Genomic DNA, 17,729 nt, shown 5'->3' with positions numbered 1-17,729 from the left:
GGCTGCCGAAACCAAGTTATGTCTGCAGGGGGCAGAGCTGAGCTGCTTAGTTGTGGTTAAAACAAAAAATTATGAGATTAAATTACTAGAATTAAACAGATTAGCTTCAGGCCGTTTGGGTGAGAAGTAAATAACTTTAGTTTTAAACACAGAGAGACGCTAATTAAATACGCTAATAAATGAAACTTCTGCCTGGTTGATCTGCTAGAAAAGCAGAGAAGTTTCTACGGAAGCCTGAAGGTTTCCTCCTCTTCAGGGATTTGAACATTAAGTAGGAATTTAAGTGAAGAACAGCGATTTTAACACAAAGCGGTGATTCAGACTCACCCATTCACACCTACAGAAGCGAAAATCACATATTCAATGTTAATATTTGTTAACATTTGCATTGTTGTTTCAGGGAGAATGTTCCTGTCGCCTCCTAATGTGGAAGCAGGAGGTGTAATCCTACAGGGAGTCTGTTGCAGCGCAGACGGAGCAGCAGGAATTCTGTTCTGGGAAGAAAAGGATTAAGCGTTGTTCACCAGATCCGTTTGTTTCTGCACGATTAAAACGACAAAAGCCTCTTTAGGAGACGAGAGCTGTGTGGTCTCGCCTCCATGTTGGACTTTTATTAAAGCGCCGGTAATAACCTTTAGAGACGGAGCGTGGGTCCGACGGATGAGTCACCGGAAGACTCCCCTCACTCCGACTTCGTTACATAAGAACAAAGAACTAAAGCCCTTTTTATTAAGTCTGATCCGATTTTAGTCATTAACAAAACAGACTTTGTTTTATTCTTTATTAATGTCACATCAAACAGATAAAACGCAGCTTATTATAAATAAAATGTTTGCATCTTGTATTTATTTTAAACTTGCTCCTGATGATGAAGGCGAGGGTAAAGTAGCACCGACGGTTCTGGTCTTCAGAACCAGATGACAGAATCATGTTTGTTTACATGAAAACAGCAAAAAATATTGTTTAATGTTTGTAAGTAAATAAACAGTCAAAGGTCAGAGGTCACTGCTGCTGTTTTCTCTTCACACAGACCACGGTAATAACATTACTGGGTTCCCACAAACTCAGATCTCAGGGTTTCTGAAGCTCGAGTCCAAAGACTTATAACAATCTGATTCTAGTTCATCTAAAAAATCTGGTCTGGTCTGATCTGGGGTTGAAACCGGCCCTGACAGATCTCCAGTGCTTCTGTACACACTGATGTTCTGAGCTGAGCCAACATGTTGCTGTAAACAGGAAGCAGGCTGAAGATAAGCAGATGGATTGTTTAGAGTTCGAACGATGACGCCAAGGTCGTCGGCTCGTCTCGCAGGACTGGAAACCTCTCAGAGGAGATTCTGATCCCTGAAAACTACATCGGACCGCTGGCTTCATATTCATCAGCCGAGGAAAACTAAAGTAAGTCCTGCAACAGCGTCTGCTCCGACACACTTGTGTCCATTTTTAGTTCGTTCTGCATGGAAACGGTTGCTAACGGTTGATCAATGTCAAAAAGCTCCAAAGAACCACAAAGCAGCCCACACACTCAACAGACAGAACTCTCAGCGCACCCACACACACTCACACCATGCTCCGACACACAACCACTGTGTGTCCACAAATCTGTGCTCTCACACGCACACGCACGCACACATACACACACACACCGGTTAGTTTGTTTGTTTAAATGTGAGCGTGCTGAAAGTCTAAGGACAGGAATCTTAGTTTGTTCATGGTGCAGCTGCAGAACCGGAACCAGAACCAGAACCATACTGGATGAAAACACACCACGTCTACGCTCAGGGGGCGGTTAACCAACTATAACAACTATAAGATGTGGACATTAGAGACAACTGTAATGAATCTGAAATCTCACACGGAAAAGTGTGCACGTGCACACGATCCGCTGCTGTTTCTCACCAGCATCAGCTGATGGAGGGCCCTACTTTTGTTTCACTGCCGTGCGCCATTCGTGTCAGCGGACACGGTAGGATCAGGGACAGCGGGGCGGGGCATGACGCTTAGCCTGGCGGGTGACCAAGCAAAGCCTGGCGGGCCGCCAGGCTTCTGAAGCACTGGGGGAAACCCTGGAGCTACGTGTCCACACGAAGGAGCTGTCAATAATAGAGAATACGCCCCAGTTCCCAGCATGCACTGCAGGGTGATGCAGTAGCCTCAGTCAGCTTTAGTATGCTAACTTAGCTTAATTGCTAACTTCCGTTTCCCGGGGGGGGGGGGGGGGGGGGGGTTATCTTTTGTGTTTTATGTTTATGTATTTAGCAGACGCTTTTGTCCAAAGCGACTTAAAAGTGATAATCGGCATGTTGCCCTTGAGGCTAACAACAACAACAACAACAACTTGACATCAGTCATGGAGAGGAGGGAACAAGGAGTGGACAGTAGAGAGGGGGGACGGGTGCAGGGAGGGTGCTAGTTTAGAAGATGCTCTCTGAAGAGCAGGGTCTTCAGGAGTTTCTTGAAAATTGAAAAGGAAGCAGCTGTTCTGGTAGTGCTTGGAAGGTCATTCCACATTTGTGGAACAATGCATGAGCAGAGTTTGGATTGTCCTGAGCGTGGTGTAGGCACTGCTAGCCGACGATCCTGTGATGACCGGAGTGGCCGAGACATAAACCTTTGCAAGAAGATTCAGGTAGATGGGAGCCGTACCATCTCGGACTTTGTATGCTAGTGTTAGCAGTTTGAACTGGGTGGCATGTTGTGTAAGGTATGGTCTGATCTTTCGTATGTTATACAGCACAAAGCGGCATGAACGAGCAACTGAGGCAACATGATTTTAAAGGTCAGGTGTTCATCAATCGCAACACCCAGATTTGAAGGAGCCAGAGATAGGAAGTCATTTTGGATTGAGATATATTGTGCTGTATGGATGGTTTTGCTGGGATGACAAGTAGATCAGTTTTAGAGACGTTGAGTTGGAGATGGTGGGATTTCATCCATTTTGATATGTCAGAGAGACAGTTTGATATTCGTGCAGAAACAGTGTGGTCGTCCGGTGGAAATGACAGATAAAGCTGGGTGTTGTCTGCATAGCAGTGGTAGGAGAAGCCATGTGATCGAATGATCTCACCCAGTGAGGTGGTGTATATGGCATAGAGAAGAGGTCCTAGTACAGAGCCCTGGGGGATTCCTTTGGCAAGATAGTGCACGGTAGAGGATTGTCCAAGCCAAGATACACTGAATGATCGTCCTGTGAGGTACAATTCAAGCCAGGTGTGTGCTTTCTCTGTGATGCCCATGCTAGAGAGTGTGGACAAAAGGAAGCCATGGTTGACAGTGTCTAATGCAGCCGATAAGTCGAGCAGGATAAGCACTGAGGATTTGGCAGTCGCTCTAGCTTCTTTTAAGGATTCAGTCACTGCTAACAGAGCAGTTTCGGTGCAGTGGCCCTTTTTGAACCTTGATTGGTAAGGGTCAAGCAGACAGTTTGACCATTGTTGTTGGAGCAACCATTGTTTTAGCCTGTTAAAATAATAAATAATAATAATAATAACATTATTATTATGCAACAAAAACAACAACAACAATAATAATAATAATAATAATAATAATAATAATAAATACTAGTATTGTTACCCTTCTGATATTTTTCATGTTGTTTCAATTCAATTTTAATATTTTTCCATAAAATTTTTCTAAACATTAGAATTTTAATAATTTTCCCAAGATTTGGATTTTTTTCTCTTCATAATAAATTTGTTTTTTAAACATTTAAACTTTTTTCTTAACACGATTACTTCCTTCTGCAAGTTTCTATCTTGTATCTGGGAAACCAAAGGGGGAGGAGCCACCAGCATTCAGCTGGTTGTCACCTGGAACATCACCACTGAAGTTCACTGATGAATATAAAAATAACCCCAGGCTCCAGTGTTAAAACAAAAGCACATTTAACGGTGATAACGGCGGCACGGTGTAGGGGGCGGGGCTCTGATCTGCCCTACCTTTTCTGACGCAGATCAGCTCATGAACTCCACAGTGACGATCGCCACCTGCAAAGACAACGCAGGTTTAATGAGCCACGGTGTGACGGAGGGAGGAGACAGACGTGAAAACAGCTCAAACACATTTAAATAGGTTCAGACGCACGGAGACGAGGGACGACAGACAGGAGGACAGGGACGGGGTGGGGACAGTCAGTCCCAACAGAACATCAGTGAGTTTATCAGAAAGAAAAACTACCAAACAGACAATAAACAAAAGTTTAATTATGACTCAAATTAATAAATGAGGATATGAAGCTATTGATCACTAATATAAGTTTTTAATCGCTATTTTAAAGGAAATCTTTACTTGGTCTAATAAAAAAAATCACCAAAATAGAAATAAAACCCTGAACTCATGCTTACTCCAGTGTCCATCTGTGTTTGGGTTACTAACAGATAAAACAGCTTTCTAAGGCAGACTTCACCCTGAGATCCTCCTGGTCTCTGAGGTCCATCAGACCTCCATCAGGACCAAACAGAACCCAGAAAGCTGTTTAACCCGTGATGTCATAGTGATGTCATGGTTGTAAACACACCAAAATGTTGACTCAAAATGTTAATAATTACATAAAAAATAGGTAAAGTTTCAATGACCTAAGAATTAAAAATCAGAATAAGGGACTTTCTGCTAATTAATAATAAACTAATAAATAGTTCGGGAAACCTATTGAGTTTAAATACAAAACTAAAGTTAAACTAGCCTAATGATAAGTTTTATCTTCATTGTAACTGAGGTGTTTATCAGCATCCTGATCATGTGACACTGATCCAGCCTCTCCAACAACATTTAAATCTGAGATTAATTCATCTCATTCCTATTAAATCGACTCGAGCTGCGAACAGAACCTGCAGCTGTGATTCAGGAAGTCGGGCCCAATCCTGTCAGGAAATGAGTTTAGGATCAAAAGCATAATCAAGCTTCTCGCCAGATGTTCCATCAGCAGCTGGAAAATCAAAGCTCCCGGTCAGACTTAACCCGGATTCATCACAACAATTTATTTAGTTTTTTTTTACAAGATCCAAACCAAAATTATAGAACAAAAATCCAAACAGCTCATCAGAAACTTGGTGGTTCTGACCGATGTGAAGCATCAGGAAACATCTGGTCTGATTCTTCCTCACTCAGACGTCTGGGTTGGGACAGAAACTCTTTTAGGTTGTGACCCGATTTCTTTAGTTTGGGATCAGCATGTTCTGATCAGTACTGATCAGCTAGCTGTAGCTGATCAGAGACCACAGACTCTTCAGGACCACGGACAGCGAACCACCACCACCCAACCTTCTTAGTAGGGATGTGAATCTTAGAGCAACTCACGATTTGATTCGATTCCGATTCTTGGGGTGCCGATTCGATTCAGAATCGATTCTCGATTCTCAATTTAAATCGATTCACAATCAGTATTAACAAAGAGTGCCAGCTCCAGGATGAACTACTTTGTTGTACAAGTTAGTTAAAGCTACATTTTTATTTGACTTTAAACTGGTCATGCTCCAAAAATGCAAATTTATAATGTAAAATAAAGTGATTCTAAAACTGTAAACAGAAGCAATCTTTTGACCAAAAGGCAACATTTATTTTTGCTTACCTTGTAAAATATAACAAATCTGTAGTTACCCAACAGTAGCTTTGAAAGTAATACGGTCAAATACTTTTCAAGTATGTGTAGAAACAAGTTACATGAGTAATCCTGAGTACTCATTTATCAACTTAGAAAATAAATATGAGAATATCTCAGATTTCTGAGTCTGGAAAAAAAGTTACATTCAAGTGCCCTCTTATCAGCAGATTCAATCATAAATCATCTCAACTTATGGGACCACAAAAGTAAACGGAGTACTGACTCTCCTAACAAAGATCAAAAAAGTGCATCTCGAACCTGTAACATGCCAAACATTTGAGTCTTGGAATCAATTCTGAATCTTTGTGAATCGATTCTGAATCTTTATAAATAAGAATCCCGACTCAGACTTGAATCGATTTTTTCGGCACCTCTAGTTCTTAGTGTCTAAATAATAAAACAATGAGCTAAACAATGAATCACAGTTGGTAAAACTAAAATTAAGAACATAAATAATAAAAAAGATTTAAATAATTAACCCTCCCACTGTCCTAATGGGTGTGACCCCGCGAGGAAAGTTGACCATTGAGCAGGGTTGATGGTTTATCCCTTGGGTCCACGTGGCAAGGGTGAGGAGTGAGCACCACCTCACCCTTGCCACGTGGACCTGAAGGGATAAACCATCAGTCCTGCTCAATGGTCAACTTTCCTCGCGGGGTCACCCATAAAGACAGTGGGAGGGTCAACCAGCTGGTCTCTGAGTTTTCTGGATCAGGAACTTTTGTCCTGAACTCCTCAGACTCCTCATTCTGTCTCATTTATTATAAAATATCAAGTATGTGTCACATCTAATATTACTACAGCTGGTGAAGACACCCAGTCAGCTTAGCATGAAAAGTGAAGGAAATATTTTTTTAAACAACAAACGTGTGAGAAGCGGGAATAAAAGACTCGGATTCTGTGTTTTAATCACGTATTTATTCGTGTTTAACGTTTCTGTTTCAGCGGGAGTTTCTCTCCTTTACGGCGAGTTCCTGATGATGTCAGAGGGAAGGTCAGAGCTAAATCTGCCCGTCTGTGAACATGTCCGAATAACACGAGGGAGGAACTAAACTATAAGCTCCGGCTAAGCCAGTTAGCTCTTGGAGGATCTAGAGTTCGCCAAAGATCAGTCAGCTTAGCGAACAGCTGAGCTGAACATCCTCACAAACTCAGAAGCTTTCCCTCTCGGCGTCTGGACATCAAGCTCTCTGGGTTTCTGTTACAGAAATTAGAACTGGAGAATAAAGGCGTACGATGAAGGTTCGTCCTGTGAAACAAATAGTGACAAACCAGTGATAACTTCTAGTGGCTTTCAAATAATTGTAAACGATCTGAATCAAATCTGCACCTGTTACTGCGTTTTCTACAGGAGAATCAGTTACAGGGGCGTGTCCAGGGAGTGGCCTGGGGTAGCACATGCCACCCTTAGAATCTGATTGGCCACCCCCAGGTGCCACCCTACTACGTTCCAGTTTAAATTGACTTTACATTGTGACAAAAGGCTTGAGTTGTAAACTCCAAAAATAGTGTGTGGTAGCATGCACCTTTAACATTGTTTACTAGCCCAGGCCTACAGAACATTTCTGTAGTATTAATATTATTTATTATTTTTTCATATTCACATAAATAGTATTTAGAGTCCCACTCAACTCCAGTTGGTGGCAATAATGCAACAAGAAGTGGCTTGCTAACCACCACAAAACTAGAAGATGAATAGAAAAAAATGGTGATTGTGCAATGTGAAACTCCAAAATTCACTAGAAAGTAAATAAATAAATAAACGATTTGTGTAAATAAATAAATAAGCATAACCATTGGTGCCACCCATGCATAAACAAGTGCCCCACATGGGCCACCCCGTTTTAAAAGTCCTGGACACGGCTCTGATCAGTTAATGACATTAAAAGTAAATCTGAGCTGAAAACAGGGATTTAAAGACCAAACGACCCGACTAGTGGACACAAATCCACCCGTACGGACCATCAGCTGGAACCAGACTGAACCACAACTAGAAGTCCAACTCCTAAAACCTTCTGACTCACAGAACTGAAGCCGGACGTTCCAGGCCGGTTCTAAGTGTGGGTCAACAGCACAGGGCCCTGAGGACCACCAAGAACCCTCGAGAACATTCTCAGGCATTTTGTAAACTGTCTCAAGTGCGGCCCAGGGGGTCGGTAACGTTTTTATCAAAATAAATGGTTTTCTAGCATTAGCACGCATCGCTACAGCTAGCTAGCTTGAGCGTCAGCCTGAGGAAGTTTGCAGCTGCAAACGAAACGTAGCGGGAAAACAGCTAAACAAAACTGCTCCGTGTTTCAAAAAAGAACTGCAGCATGGAGCTAGCTTGCTGCTTCTCATCACGTGGATTCTTATGCATCTGCTTCATCGTTTGTTCGATGAACGTACACAAACGTTTGCCTCTAGACTCAAAACATCTCTGGGTTCACGTCCTCCTAAAGTCGCCACTCGGCTTTGTGGTTTTGTGGTTTTTGGGGGATGTTGGTGTTTCAGCGAGCCTTTTCACCATCGCTGCCCCCGTAACGGTGCGTGAGGAGAAACGGCCGATGACGTTTAAATGACCCGCAATAAATCATAAATATTCTAGCTTGTTACTTATATTGTAGCTCCACCCCCTCCCCCCAGATATTTATGGCATTATTGTGTCCAACAGGATCTTCAGTGAAGGCGGCGCCACCTGTCTGCATTGTGTGGTAATTGAGACGTGAAGTCTTTTCTTCTAAATACTTTATGGGAAGAAAATATGAAGCTGTAAGTCACTGACCCATATGGAGCCCTATGGAGGACTCGAGCAGCACGGGTCAACAAGCAGAACCTTAGGAACCAGAACCAGATGTCGCCCTGAGCTGAGGAAGAACCGTCCAGTTTTTCTTCTCGTTTTTTAAACATTTCTAAAATTTAACTCGTTTCTGTTGAACTGAGTCACATTTTAATCAGGAAAGAAAACGTTTTTCACACCTTTTTAACATCGAGCTCCAGTTGGAGACTAAACAACAGCTGTAGGCTTTTTAGAGATGACTTATCTGTGACGCAGCGTCACGTTCGCCCATCCGAAGATGACAGGTACAGACACACCTCCCACCTGAGCCGGCCTCCTGATGCTGTCAGAGGAGCTAAAGGAAATGGAATGGAGCCAAGAGTTGCAGTGTGGCTGAGGTCAGAGGTCAGCTGTGGAGCTCAGGTCAGGTGGTTCTGAAGTTCTGCCTCATCTTCTCAATCCGAGTTTATTCAGGAATAAACTTATTCAAAGGGTGTTCAGGTTTACCTGCGCTTAATAAGCCAGGCCAAGCCTTCACCCCCTCCCCCCTTATATTTATGACAATATTGTGTTAAACAGGTTATTTAGTGAAGGCAGCGCCACCTGTCCCAGTTTGCCACGGACACTCCCAGGTCGCTGCAGCAACTCGGACAAAGACACGGAGTTAGATGATTCATGCTAAACGTCGGGTGTCCCCGTTTCCTGGAGCCGTGGTAGTTACAGTGAGCCTGCCAGCCGAGGCCTGCCCTGTCACGAGTCAGGCACATCACTCTTTACAGCCGCATAATGTAGAAGTAGACAATTTAAAATAAGAGCAAAAAGGCTCTTTTTATATATAATCATGATAGTAACGTTTCTTATCTATGCTTTTTCTGAATCAGTGACGTTTCTGGCGAATAAAAAAAACACAAGAAAGAAGTAAAGAAAGATGTTTTGTGTTTTTGTGTTCTTCTCGGCTCTAAAAACTCAAAACATGGAAGCAAATCCCAAATAAAACCATAAATAATAATGGTTCTGAATCAAAGGGATAAAAATGTGCTCCTAAACCTTTTCTCTTCATTAAGCACCGATGCAAGTCAGTCTCAGCAACAAGAACCAGCAAAGCCCAGAGGACCGGCGCTGAGCCCGTGGTCCATTTGCCTAGTTTAGTCCAGGAATGGTGAGTCCGATAGCTGTGTTCTGTTTTCTGGAGGTGAACCCTGTTGTCCTGTTTTCCTCTGAGACTGATGGTGGATTTAGAGTTCTGATACCAGGACCGGTTTGTCCGCTGGATCATGGGGAAGTTTACTAAATAAATCAAACATTTAATGGTTAAAATCAGGTCACGTGAACATAGAATAAAACTCTGATCTACTGTGATAGAGCAGCTGTGTTTAAAGTGGACGCACACTGTTTATGTTTATCTTTAATATGTTAATTTTTATTATGTTTAAGGTTTCAATCAGATCTAAAGAACAGATTTCATTTCTACAGACTCGGCAAACAGCTGAGCGAGTAAACAAAGAAACTAAAGCTGCTTCCTCCCGCATAGTTACATAATCAGGGGTCAGGGGTCAGGTCACAAACACAGAAAGCATCAATACCAGCTCAGAACCACAAACACTTTAAACATGTCTGAGCTCAGCGCGGTGATTTATTAGACGTAAAGCTGAATAAAGCCAAACAAGTCGTTCATTTTACTGCTTAACTTTTAAAACGTGATGTCCAGAATGGTTCCACCTGGTCTACAACAGCGTTTCCGGGTGTTTTAACAGGGGTCGTGTTTAGAAAACTGTTTAATTGATCTGTGAGCAAACTATTCCTCTGGGTTTACAAGGAAACATCTCAAACAAACACGACCATAATAATATTTCCGGAGATTTTGGGTCTTCTGTGACCTAATGTGAACATTTAATCAGAGGGAACTCGGCTGGAAATCAAGTTTAATACAGAAACGCTGTGACCCTTTTGGTCTGGGAACTCATTTCGACACAACACCGGGTCTGAATGGTCTGAACCCGCGAGAAACAGAGGAGCTCTCCTTCAGCACCACCGTGACAAACGGTTACCGAACCGAACCCTGCTACTGCTGCGGTGGAAAATCACACAACAACTTCTGCTGAGTCGAACCGAACCGGAACTGCCAAATAACCCTAAAGACCACAGAAACATCCACTGTCGCGACTCCGTTCCACAGGAAGTTAAAGGCAGCGAGAGGAGAGGCTGCATCGGCCTACTTACCATCTACCGCCATGATGCTCTGTTTTGGCTTCAACTATGGAGGGCGGGAAAAGGAGCCGGACCGAACCACTGTGCCTGTGAAGAGGGGAGTGGAGGAGATGTGGAATAGTACGGTCCAGATCTCACGTTAGACAGAGCATGTCATGGCTGCCCGTTCTCACGTAATGAGACACTAGTTGAAAATTTCACACCGAAAAAAACAAAAAACAAAACAAAACAAAACAAAAAAAAAACAATTATCTGAGCTACTGCACCATGCTGTACACACAGCGACAGAGGTGGCAGATCGTTTGCTGCTGCGGGCGGCCCCAAGACTCGGGACCTCTCTCCTCCTGAGCCTGAGACCAGTGGACTCAGTGGTCTCCTTTGAATTTACCTGTTCAGGCTTTGGTGTGACCTTCGCCACCTCCCTCTCCTTATTCTGCCCTTATTTCACCTTTCCCGGATCCACCTGTTTCCCAGCCTAGTGAACTAGACCAAATTCTTGCTTCAATAGACTATATATGTGAATATATAGTCTGGCTTGCCAGGCTACTGGTTTCCCTCTAACTCATTCATTTTCTCTCTCCTTAGATTTTTTTAATCACATTTTTTTTGTATTTTTTAAATATTTTTTAATACTTTTGTTTTTGTGAAGCGCCTCATGATTTTTATCTTGAGAGGTGCTATTCGTTTACTTTCTTTAACACTCTAGCTACAGCGCTTTAAGTTCACCTTATGTGAAAGAAAAGAGGGAATTCACGCCCTCCAGTGGCGAAAAACTAGAACTGAACTCGGGTGTTGAAAATATATATAAGAATAATAATCTTAATTGTTTATTTTTGTCCTCTTGTGAATAATAATATTAAGGAGAAGAAGAGTGGTGACGATGATAAGGAAAATAGGAAACTGCACTTTAAAAGTTTCCATAGTTAATAAAAACACAGTGTTTTGGGACTGCAACAGGGTCTCACTCTTAACGGTTTTTTTCTCTTTTCATTTAGCTAAAAGCACAAATCAAATTACATTTATGTAAGTGCTAAACACAAAGGGTGTGTGCAGTTGCAGACTGCCCTCACGAGCATCTGTACGCGATAGTTTCCTGCATTATTTAGGTCAATTAGATGGGAACACAAGAACTCAATCATCCACTGCCTATTTTGTGAGATTAAGATTATTTCCGCCCTCTCGCGGACGAATTGTGTTACTACAGACATTGTTCATTAACCCAAACAGGATTAAACGATTAAACCCATTAGCTTTTCCGGTGAATTTCTTCAAAATAAAACACACTAAAATGTCTACGAGTTTTTAATTATTGTTGACAGCGTAGTTAACAGGAAAGCCAGAAAGACTTCACTTATACAAACGACTTCACTTATGCAAACGACTTTACTACTAATACTCAACGAATCTATTTTATTTATTCATGTTTAACAAGATTAAATCAACGAGCTAAAGCAGGAACTCTAAGCAGCTAGCTAACTGCACTAAAACGCCATCTGGTGGCAACTAGGTGAAACTACACCCACGGTGGAGGGTTACTAACAGCTCAAATAAAATAAATATATTTAGTTAAAAAAACTTTACTGCCATAGCTTTATAGTTTCTAATGAACTATGTCCAATATAAAATTATTAGTTATTAGCTCAATTAATTAAACTACATGGTTTCCACATTTGATCAATTTATTTTGTTTTACACATAATTAACATTGAGGGTTTTTACGGCCAATTTGCCTCTGAAATTTAAAATCTGCTTGAATATCACTTTTTTTATTACTCTGCCAGAATAATGTGTCATTTTGCCAAATCTAATGTGCTACAGTTGGGATTGTCTGTAGATGTTATTCACCAACGCATCAGTCTCAGATCACACGAAAAATGCCAAACCTGCTTGTTAATTTCAAATGTCACTAACCAGATTTTATTGAAACTCCCAGAAAGATGTAACCTGGCAGGCTAACCCTAACCCTCATAATAAAATAACTAAGAAAAACACATAAAAACAAGTCTCAGGAGGTTAATGTAAACATTTATAGTTTAAAATATGAGTTTAAATTATAAATGTTTGAAATGAAATCATTGGATGAAAAGAACGAATCATTATTTGAATTCTGAGTTGACGTGTGTAGCAGTGAGCCGTAAAAGGCTCTGGTACCATCAGACTTCCTGGTTCTGGTGGACGTTTTTGGGTCTGATACATGCATGTGTGTTTTATCAGGATCTGTTTTATGAACAGATCTCATAAATCTGCTTTTTAGTAGAAGTCATGAAGGTTTCTGCTCCTAAATGCCTGCTAACTACATTAAACACTAAAATAATTGATCAGTAAAATAATGATGCTAAATTTAAACTTTTATGTTTTCAAATTAAGATTTTTATTCTTCTACATTTCTGGTTGTTCACTGTTGGTAAAATGAAACGTTATTTCTTCTTTTATTGGGGCTGAACTATGTGCTGCTGCTCTTGCTGATGGGGTCAGGGTCTTCTAACCTTCATCCTGGCCTCAGCTCATCCTGCTGCTGCGAGGCATTCAGGGAAATCCTGTAAAACTCAAACACGTTGTGTAAAAACCTCCAGCGTCTCGTCAGAACCAGCCGCTGATTCCTTATATGGACCTACATCAGAAGATGAAAATAAACCCATTAAGTTTTATTTTTAGAGTCAGTTCGTGCTCCTGTGCAGTCAGCAGGTTGCCATGGAAACCGGCAGCAGCCAATGACTCCCATCCATCACTTACTTTCAGAGATTTGTTAACATATTCCTGCTGTAGACCGTCATCAGAACACACACACACACACACACACACACACACACACACACACACACACACACAGGTTTGTTGTCTTTTTAGCTGCTGGAGCTACTTCCTGTTGTCATAGAAACGGACCGGTGGCTTTGTTAGCTGCTCCATCACCTTCATCAGGAGGAAAGAGAGCAGCTACACACAACCACGATCTCCTGACCGGAACAGGACTTAGCTGACAGAGACAACAGGTGAGAGGACACTGCGTGTGATGTCACAACAGTGTTTATAAATCCCTCGTGTCCGCAGCAGGAAGTGCGACCTTGACAAAAACCGGAGTGCTGCTGCTCCAGAGGATTTTCACCCACAAACACAAAAGAGCATTTAGAAAACAATCAGTCACCATTAAGGTGGAAATCCAAAACAACCTAAGAAATTCTGATTCTCGTCTATTTTCTCTATTTGTTTATTGTTAGGTTAAATGGTTATTTTATATATTTAGTATCTCAGGATGTTTCCAGTGTGGTTTCAATAATGCAATTCTTTGTTTTATCCAGAAGAGGGCAGTACAGTAACATCAGCAAACACCTGGAACCTTTAATCTGCTGTCCTCAGGTAGACACAGTTTCAGGTAACCCCAGCCTTCAGTGACTATCACCTTTAACAGTAAAAACAACAAACAGGAAGCAAAGCCGATGAGCCACAAAGTTTCTGGTGATGAGAGCAGGTCAGCTGATGTGACACCACCGTGGGATGATGAAGGGTTTTTATTCTACTCTATTTATCCGACATCCGAGGCAACATTTCATATTTATTACCATTTCCTGGTGTGATGCAATCATTTGATCATAAAACCAAAGAAAACGATCCATAAGAGGCCACGTGACGCATAAATCATTCATGTTTTCACATCTTTTCACTCTTTCATTAATGAAAACACAAACGCTGCTCGTCCTCCTCCTGATGCGTTAGGCAAACGTCTGAAAGCAGACTATTTGAACTTGAGCAATCAAGCTCATAAATCAGTGAGGAGCCGTTTCCACGGCAACAGCCTCCCACACACATCTGCACCTACAACAAATCTCCAGAAGGAACCCCTGAAGAACCTGTAGGTTGTTCTAAATGTGTTCTTACTTGGTAAAAACTAATCTTCATAAACCCGAAGCCATGAGCTGAACTCTTTAATGTTTGAGTTATTATTAATAAAACACACCACTGCGCCACCATGTGGCTCTGAGGTTTGGGATCTGCTGAATCTGCCCGTTACAAACCACAGCTGTTCTAATCTTCACACTTAAACCATTCATTTAGTTTTTACAGGTGTGTCTCACACACCTGGACCCATTCACGTAATCTAAATGTGTAGTTTTTCCTTCAGGGCGCTCAGCTCTCCCATGTTGATGCTGCTGCCGCCACACACAATCACCAGCAGGGGGCGCAGCGGCGTCGGCAGACGACCTGGACAGCAAAGAAGGATGTTTATAAAAACTCACATCTGAGGTTATTTAAGGTCAAAGGTCATAGGTCATAAAGGTAGTTGCTCAGGGCGCCACCTGCTGGTGGAGCACTGGTGCACCCTGAGAACAAAAAACACTCAAATCTCTAATAATTATTACGACGGTTCGGGAACCAGAAACATGAAGAAAAAGAATGTGAGGCACGCCTGTGTGTGTGTGTGTGTGTGTGTGTGTGTGTGTGTGTGTGTGTGTGTGTGTGTGTGTGTGTGTGTGTGTGTGTGTGTGACAGAAATGATGAGAACTCATTACCTTGTTCCTGTAACCTGCGTATGAGTCCGCTGTAGACGGCTGCTAATGCTGCCCCACAAGCCATCTCCACCAGCACACGCTCCTCATCTACACACACACACACAAACACACACACACACACACACGGTTTAAAATTAGAAGCACAGCTGATTGAACACATGAAACAGTCAGAACAACAGAAGCATTGACTGACGTTACTGATGAATAATGACGTTTTACTGGTTTTGATCACTAGAAGCGGGTCCTTAAACACACCACGACCAAACGCACTGACCCAGGAACGTGTCGATGGCGGTCAGAGCCTGTTGATCCGTCACCAGCTCAGAGATGATCTTCGGCTCGCCGCTCCGGCTGTACTCGAACGCTCGCTGACAAACCGTCTTCGCTCCCAGACACTTCGCCTCACTGCGGAAAGTCGGAGGGTGACGGTGCGTTCAAGGGCTTCAACACAGTGACAAGATCCAAACATCTCACCTGGTGATGCCATCCAACGTCACCACCTTCCCTGCCTTTATAGCAGCATTTAAGCAGTCCGCCCCCACCGTCTCCATGGCGATGATGGGAACGTCCATCCAGCCGACATCCTTCATGCCCTGGATGACCCCACACAGCAGGCCCCCCCCACCCACAGACAGCAGGATGGCCCCTGGCTTCACACCAGAACCCAGAGAGGCGGAGACTTCTGCTATCATGCTGGCGTGGCCTTCCCTGGGAATGTTATGGGATCGTTTGTGACGAAAAAAAAAACATTACTCGGAGAACCAAGTTCCTACCACAGAAAGGGGTGATCGAACGGAGGGACGAAGGTCAGACCCTCAGACTCTGACAGTCTGAGAGCTTCAGCATTGGCGTCGTCCCAAACCTGAGAAGAAACATACCTCCATGACTTTATGCTCGGATTTATAAATTCAAACTGTCATCAGAACGTATCGGACCTTCCCAACAATCCTGACAGTAGCACCCTCGTCCTGGAGTCTCCGGACCACCAGCTGTGGACTCGAGGACGGGACAACAATGGTGGCTGGAACACCCATTTTCCTGGCAACATAAGCAGCAGCCATTCCTGCATTCCCACCTGGAAAAACAACCTCGTTAACATCAGACCAACACGGTACAACTGGGAATGTTGTGTGTGAGGATACCTGAAGCACACACAATTCCTCTGGACCGCCCGGTGAGCTGCAACAACACATCAGTCACCGTCTGATCCAACAGATCCACTCTGGATTTTACCAAATGGTTCTGACCTGCTGGCAGAGGTGTCCAATTCCCCGGATCTTAAAGGAACCGGAGGGCTGGGAATTCTCCATCTTCATATAGACGGTGGTTCCCAGGAGTTTAGACATGCTGACACTCTCCAGGAGAGGAGTGTTCAGGTGGAAATGTTCCTGCATGGTGAAGAAAACCTGTCCAAAAATAAACAAATAAGTGCAGAGCTGGTAATGGTGAGTTTATCGGTGTTCGATTATTGTGTGACTGGTGATGCCTTCAGGCACAACTAAAACCACGGGAAAATAAGCTTAATATCTTATCAACGGTGTCATTATAAGTGTATATAAGTGGTATAATTGGACATCTAAAAGAAATCTAACTTTAAAATACCATCAAAACCATAATAAAAAAACTGCTGATGGCAGAAATGTTTCTTCTTGTGTTGAATTTGAGTTTTAAAAACGCTGGTTATTTTTTAACAATAAAATATTTATAAATTTTAAAATAAAACATTGAAACGTACAAAACTTTACTTAAGTTTATTAAAATGTCTCCTTCAACGAACGTCTAAAGTGCAAATGTGACTGTTTTTACATGGTGTCAAATATTAGATACATTTTTACGGTGCTAAATATGTAGCATGTAGCCAAATAACTGAGTACTACTTCCTGTACGACCTTCAAAATAAAACGCGTACACAGTTTCAGGCATTTTTTAAAATAAAATTGAAGTTTTCCTACGAAAGAAAAACGCATCGATAATAAATATCAAACATTAATTTAAAACAAATATTTTAGCTGAACGTCTGAAAGCTTTGTACTATTTTGAAAAGCTACAAGCCGTTTTCCTGGTCGGGCGGCAACCTTGATGTTTCTAACTGTGAATCATAAGTAAAGTGAGCCGATTGTTTCAACCGAGTCTTTTAGCTATTTTAAGTCTCCAGAGTATCGAGAGAAAACGTCGTTTGCACTGTGACGCCATTGTGAATTTTTCGAAACCTAACAAACTCACCTGTTAACGTCGCTGCTGATCTAGACCTGAGAAGATTGAACTTTGATTCGCAACCAAAGTCCAGCTTTTATTACAAGTACGCTGATAATTACTTTGATTCAGCAAGTGGGAAAACAACTAAGAACTACGGATGTTTTCTTGTTTTCTACAAAGTGTTGTTTTGTAATAGTGTGTGAGATCCTAAAAAGTACGTTAAATAATTAGGCCTGAGTGTTTTCTCGCGATATCTCGCAAAAACCATCCTTTATGCAGGACTCAGCAGAGTCGCTGATGTGTAACTAAAGGGCCAGATGGGCCCCACTAATAAACTTTTTGTTAGATGACCACAAATCCACCACGCGACGCTCTGATGTCGGCTCACTCAGCACCTGGAACCAGTCTGATTAGTTTCCGAGTCAAAAACTAGAAAAACATCAGACAAGAGAGGGGTTAGAGA

General features: G+C 42.3%; 2 protein-coding genes across 5 annotated transcripts in view; both read right to left on the bottom strand.

Moving 5' to 3' along the window:
• The window catches only part of syt14a (synaptotagmin XIVa), a 28,774-nt gene extending 18,118 nt beyond the window's left edge, over positions 1–10,656 (bottom strand). For all 3 annotated transcript variants that reach the window (XM_015970460.3, XM_015970461.3, XM_054741472.2), the window contains exons 1-2: positions 10,578–10,656; positions 3,939–3,986 (exon numbers count right to left, since the gene is read on the bottom strand). In XM_015970460.3, the coding sequence (XP_015825946.1) occupies positions 3,939–3,986; positions 10,578–10,590 (61 nt within the window). In that variant the 5' untranslated portion in view covers positions 10,591–10,656. The remainder of the gene's footprint in view (positions 1–3,938; positions 3,987–10,577) is intronic.
• Positions 10,657–11,854: 1,198 nt separating this feature from the next.
• On the bottom strand, positions 11,855–17,517 carry sdsl (serine dehydratase-like). 2 transcript variants are annotated; one of them, XM_015970459.3, is made up of 10 exons: positions 17,294–17,517; positions 16,318–16,476; positions 16,213–16,249; positions 16,006–16,145; positions 15,844–15,932; positions 15,545–15,778; positions 15,345–15,475; positions 15,071–15,157; positions 14,640–14,762; positions 11,855–13,176 (listed from the first exon to the last, which is right to left on the bottom strand). In XM_015970459.3, exons 2-9 carry the CDS (start codon positions 16,462–16,464, stop codon positions 14,659–14,661), a joined length of 969 nt encoding a protein of 322 aa, XP_015825945.3. In that variant the 5' UTR covers positions 16,465–16,476; positions 17,294–17,517; the 3' UTR covers positions 11,855–13,176; positions 14,640–14,658. The 2 variants fall into 2 exon arrangements, with proteins under 2 accessions (XP_015825945.3, XP_015825944.3); XM_015970458.3 differs by lacking the exon at positions 11,855–13,176 and having other exon boundaries at positions 13,757–14,762; positions 17,294–17,516.
• Positions 17,518–17,729: the final 212 nt, after the last annotated feature.

The sequence above is a fragment of the Nothobranchius furzeri genome, chromosome 18 (genome assembly GCF_043380555.1).
Source record: "Nothobranchius furzeri strain GRZ-AD chromosome 18, NfurGRZ-RIMD1, whole genome shotgun sequence".
Lineage (NCBI taxonomy): Eukaryota > Metazoa > Chordata > Actinopteri > Cyprinodontiformes > Nothobranchiidae > Nothobranchius > Nothobranchius furzeri.
The sequence above is the reverse complement of the archived record's forward strand: the minus strand, read 5'-3'. Positions and strand labels throughout refer to the sequence as shown.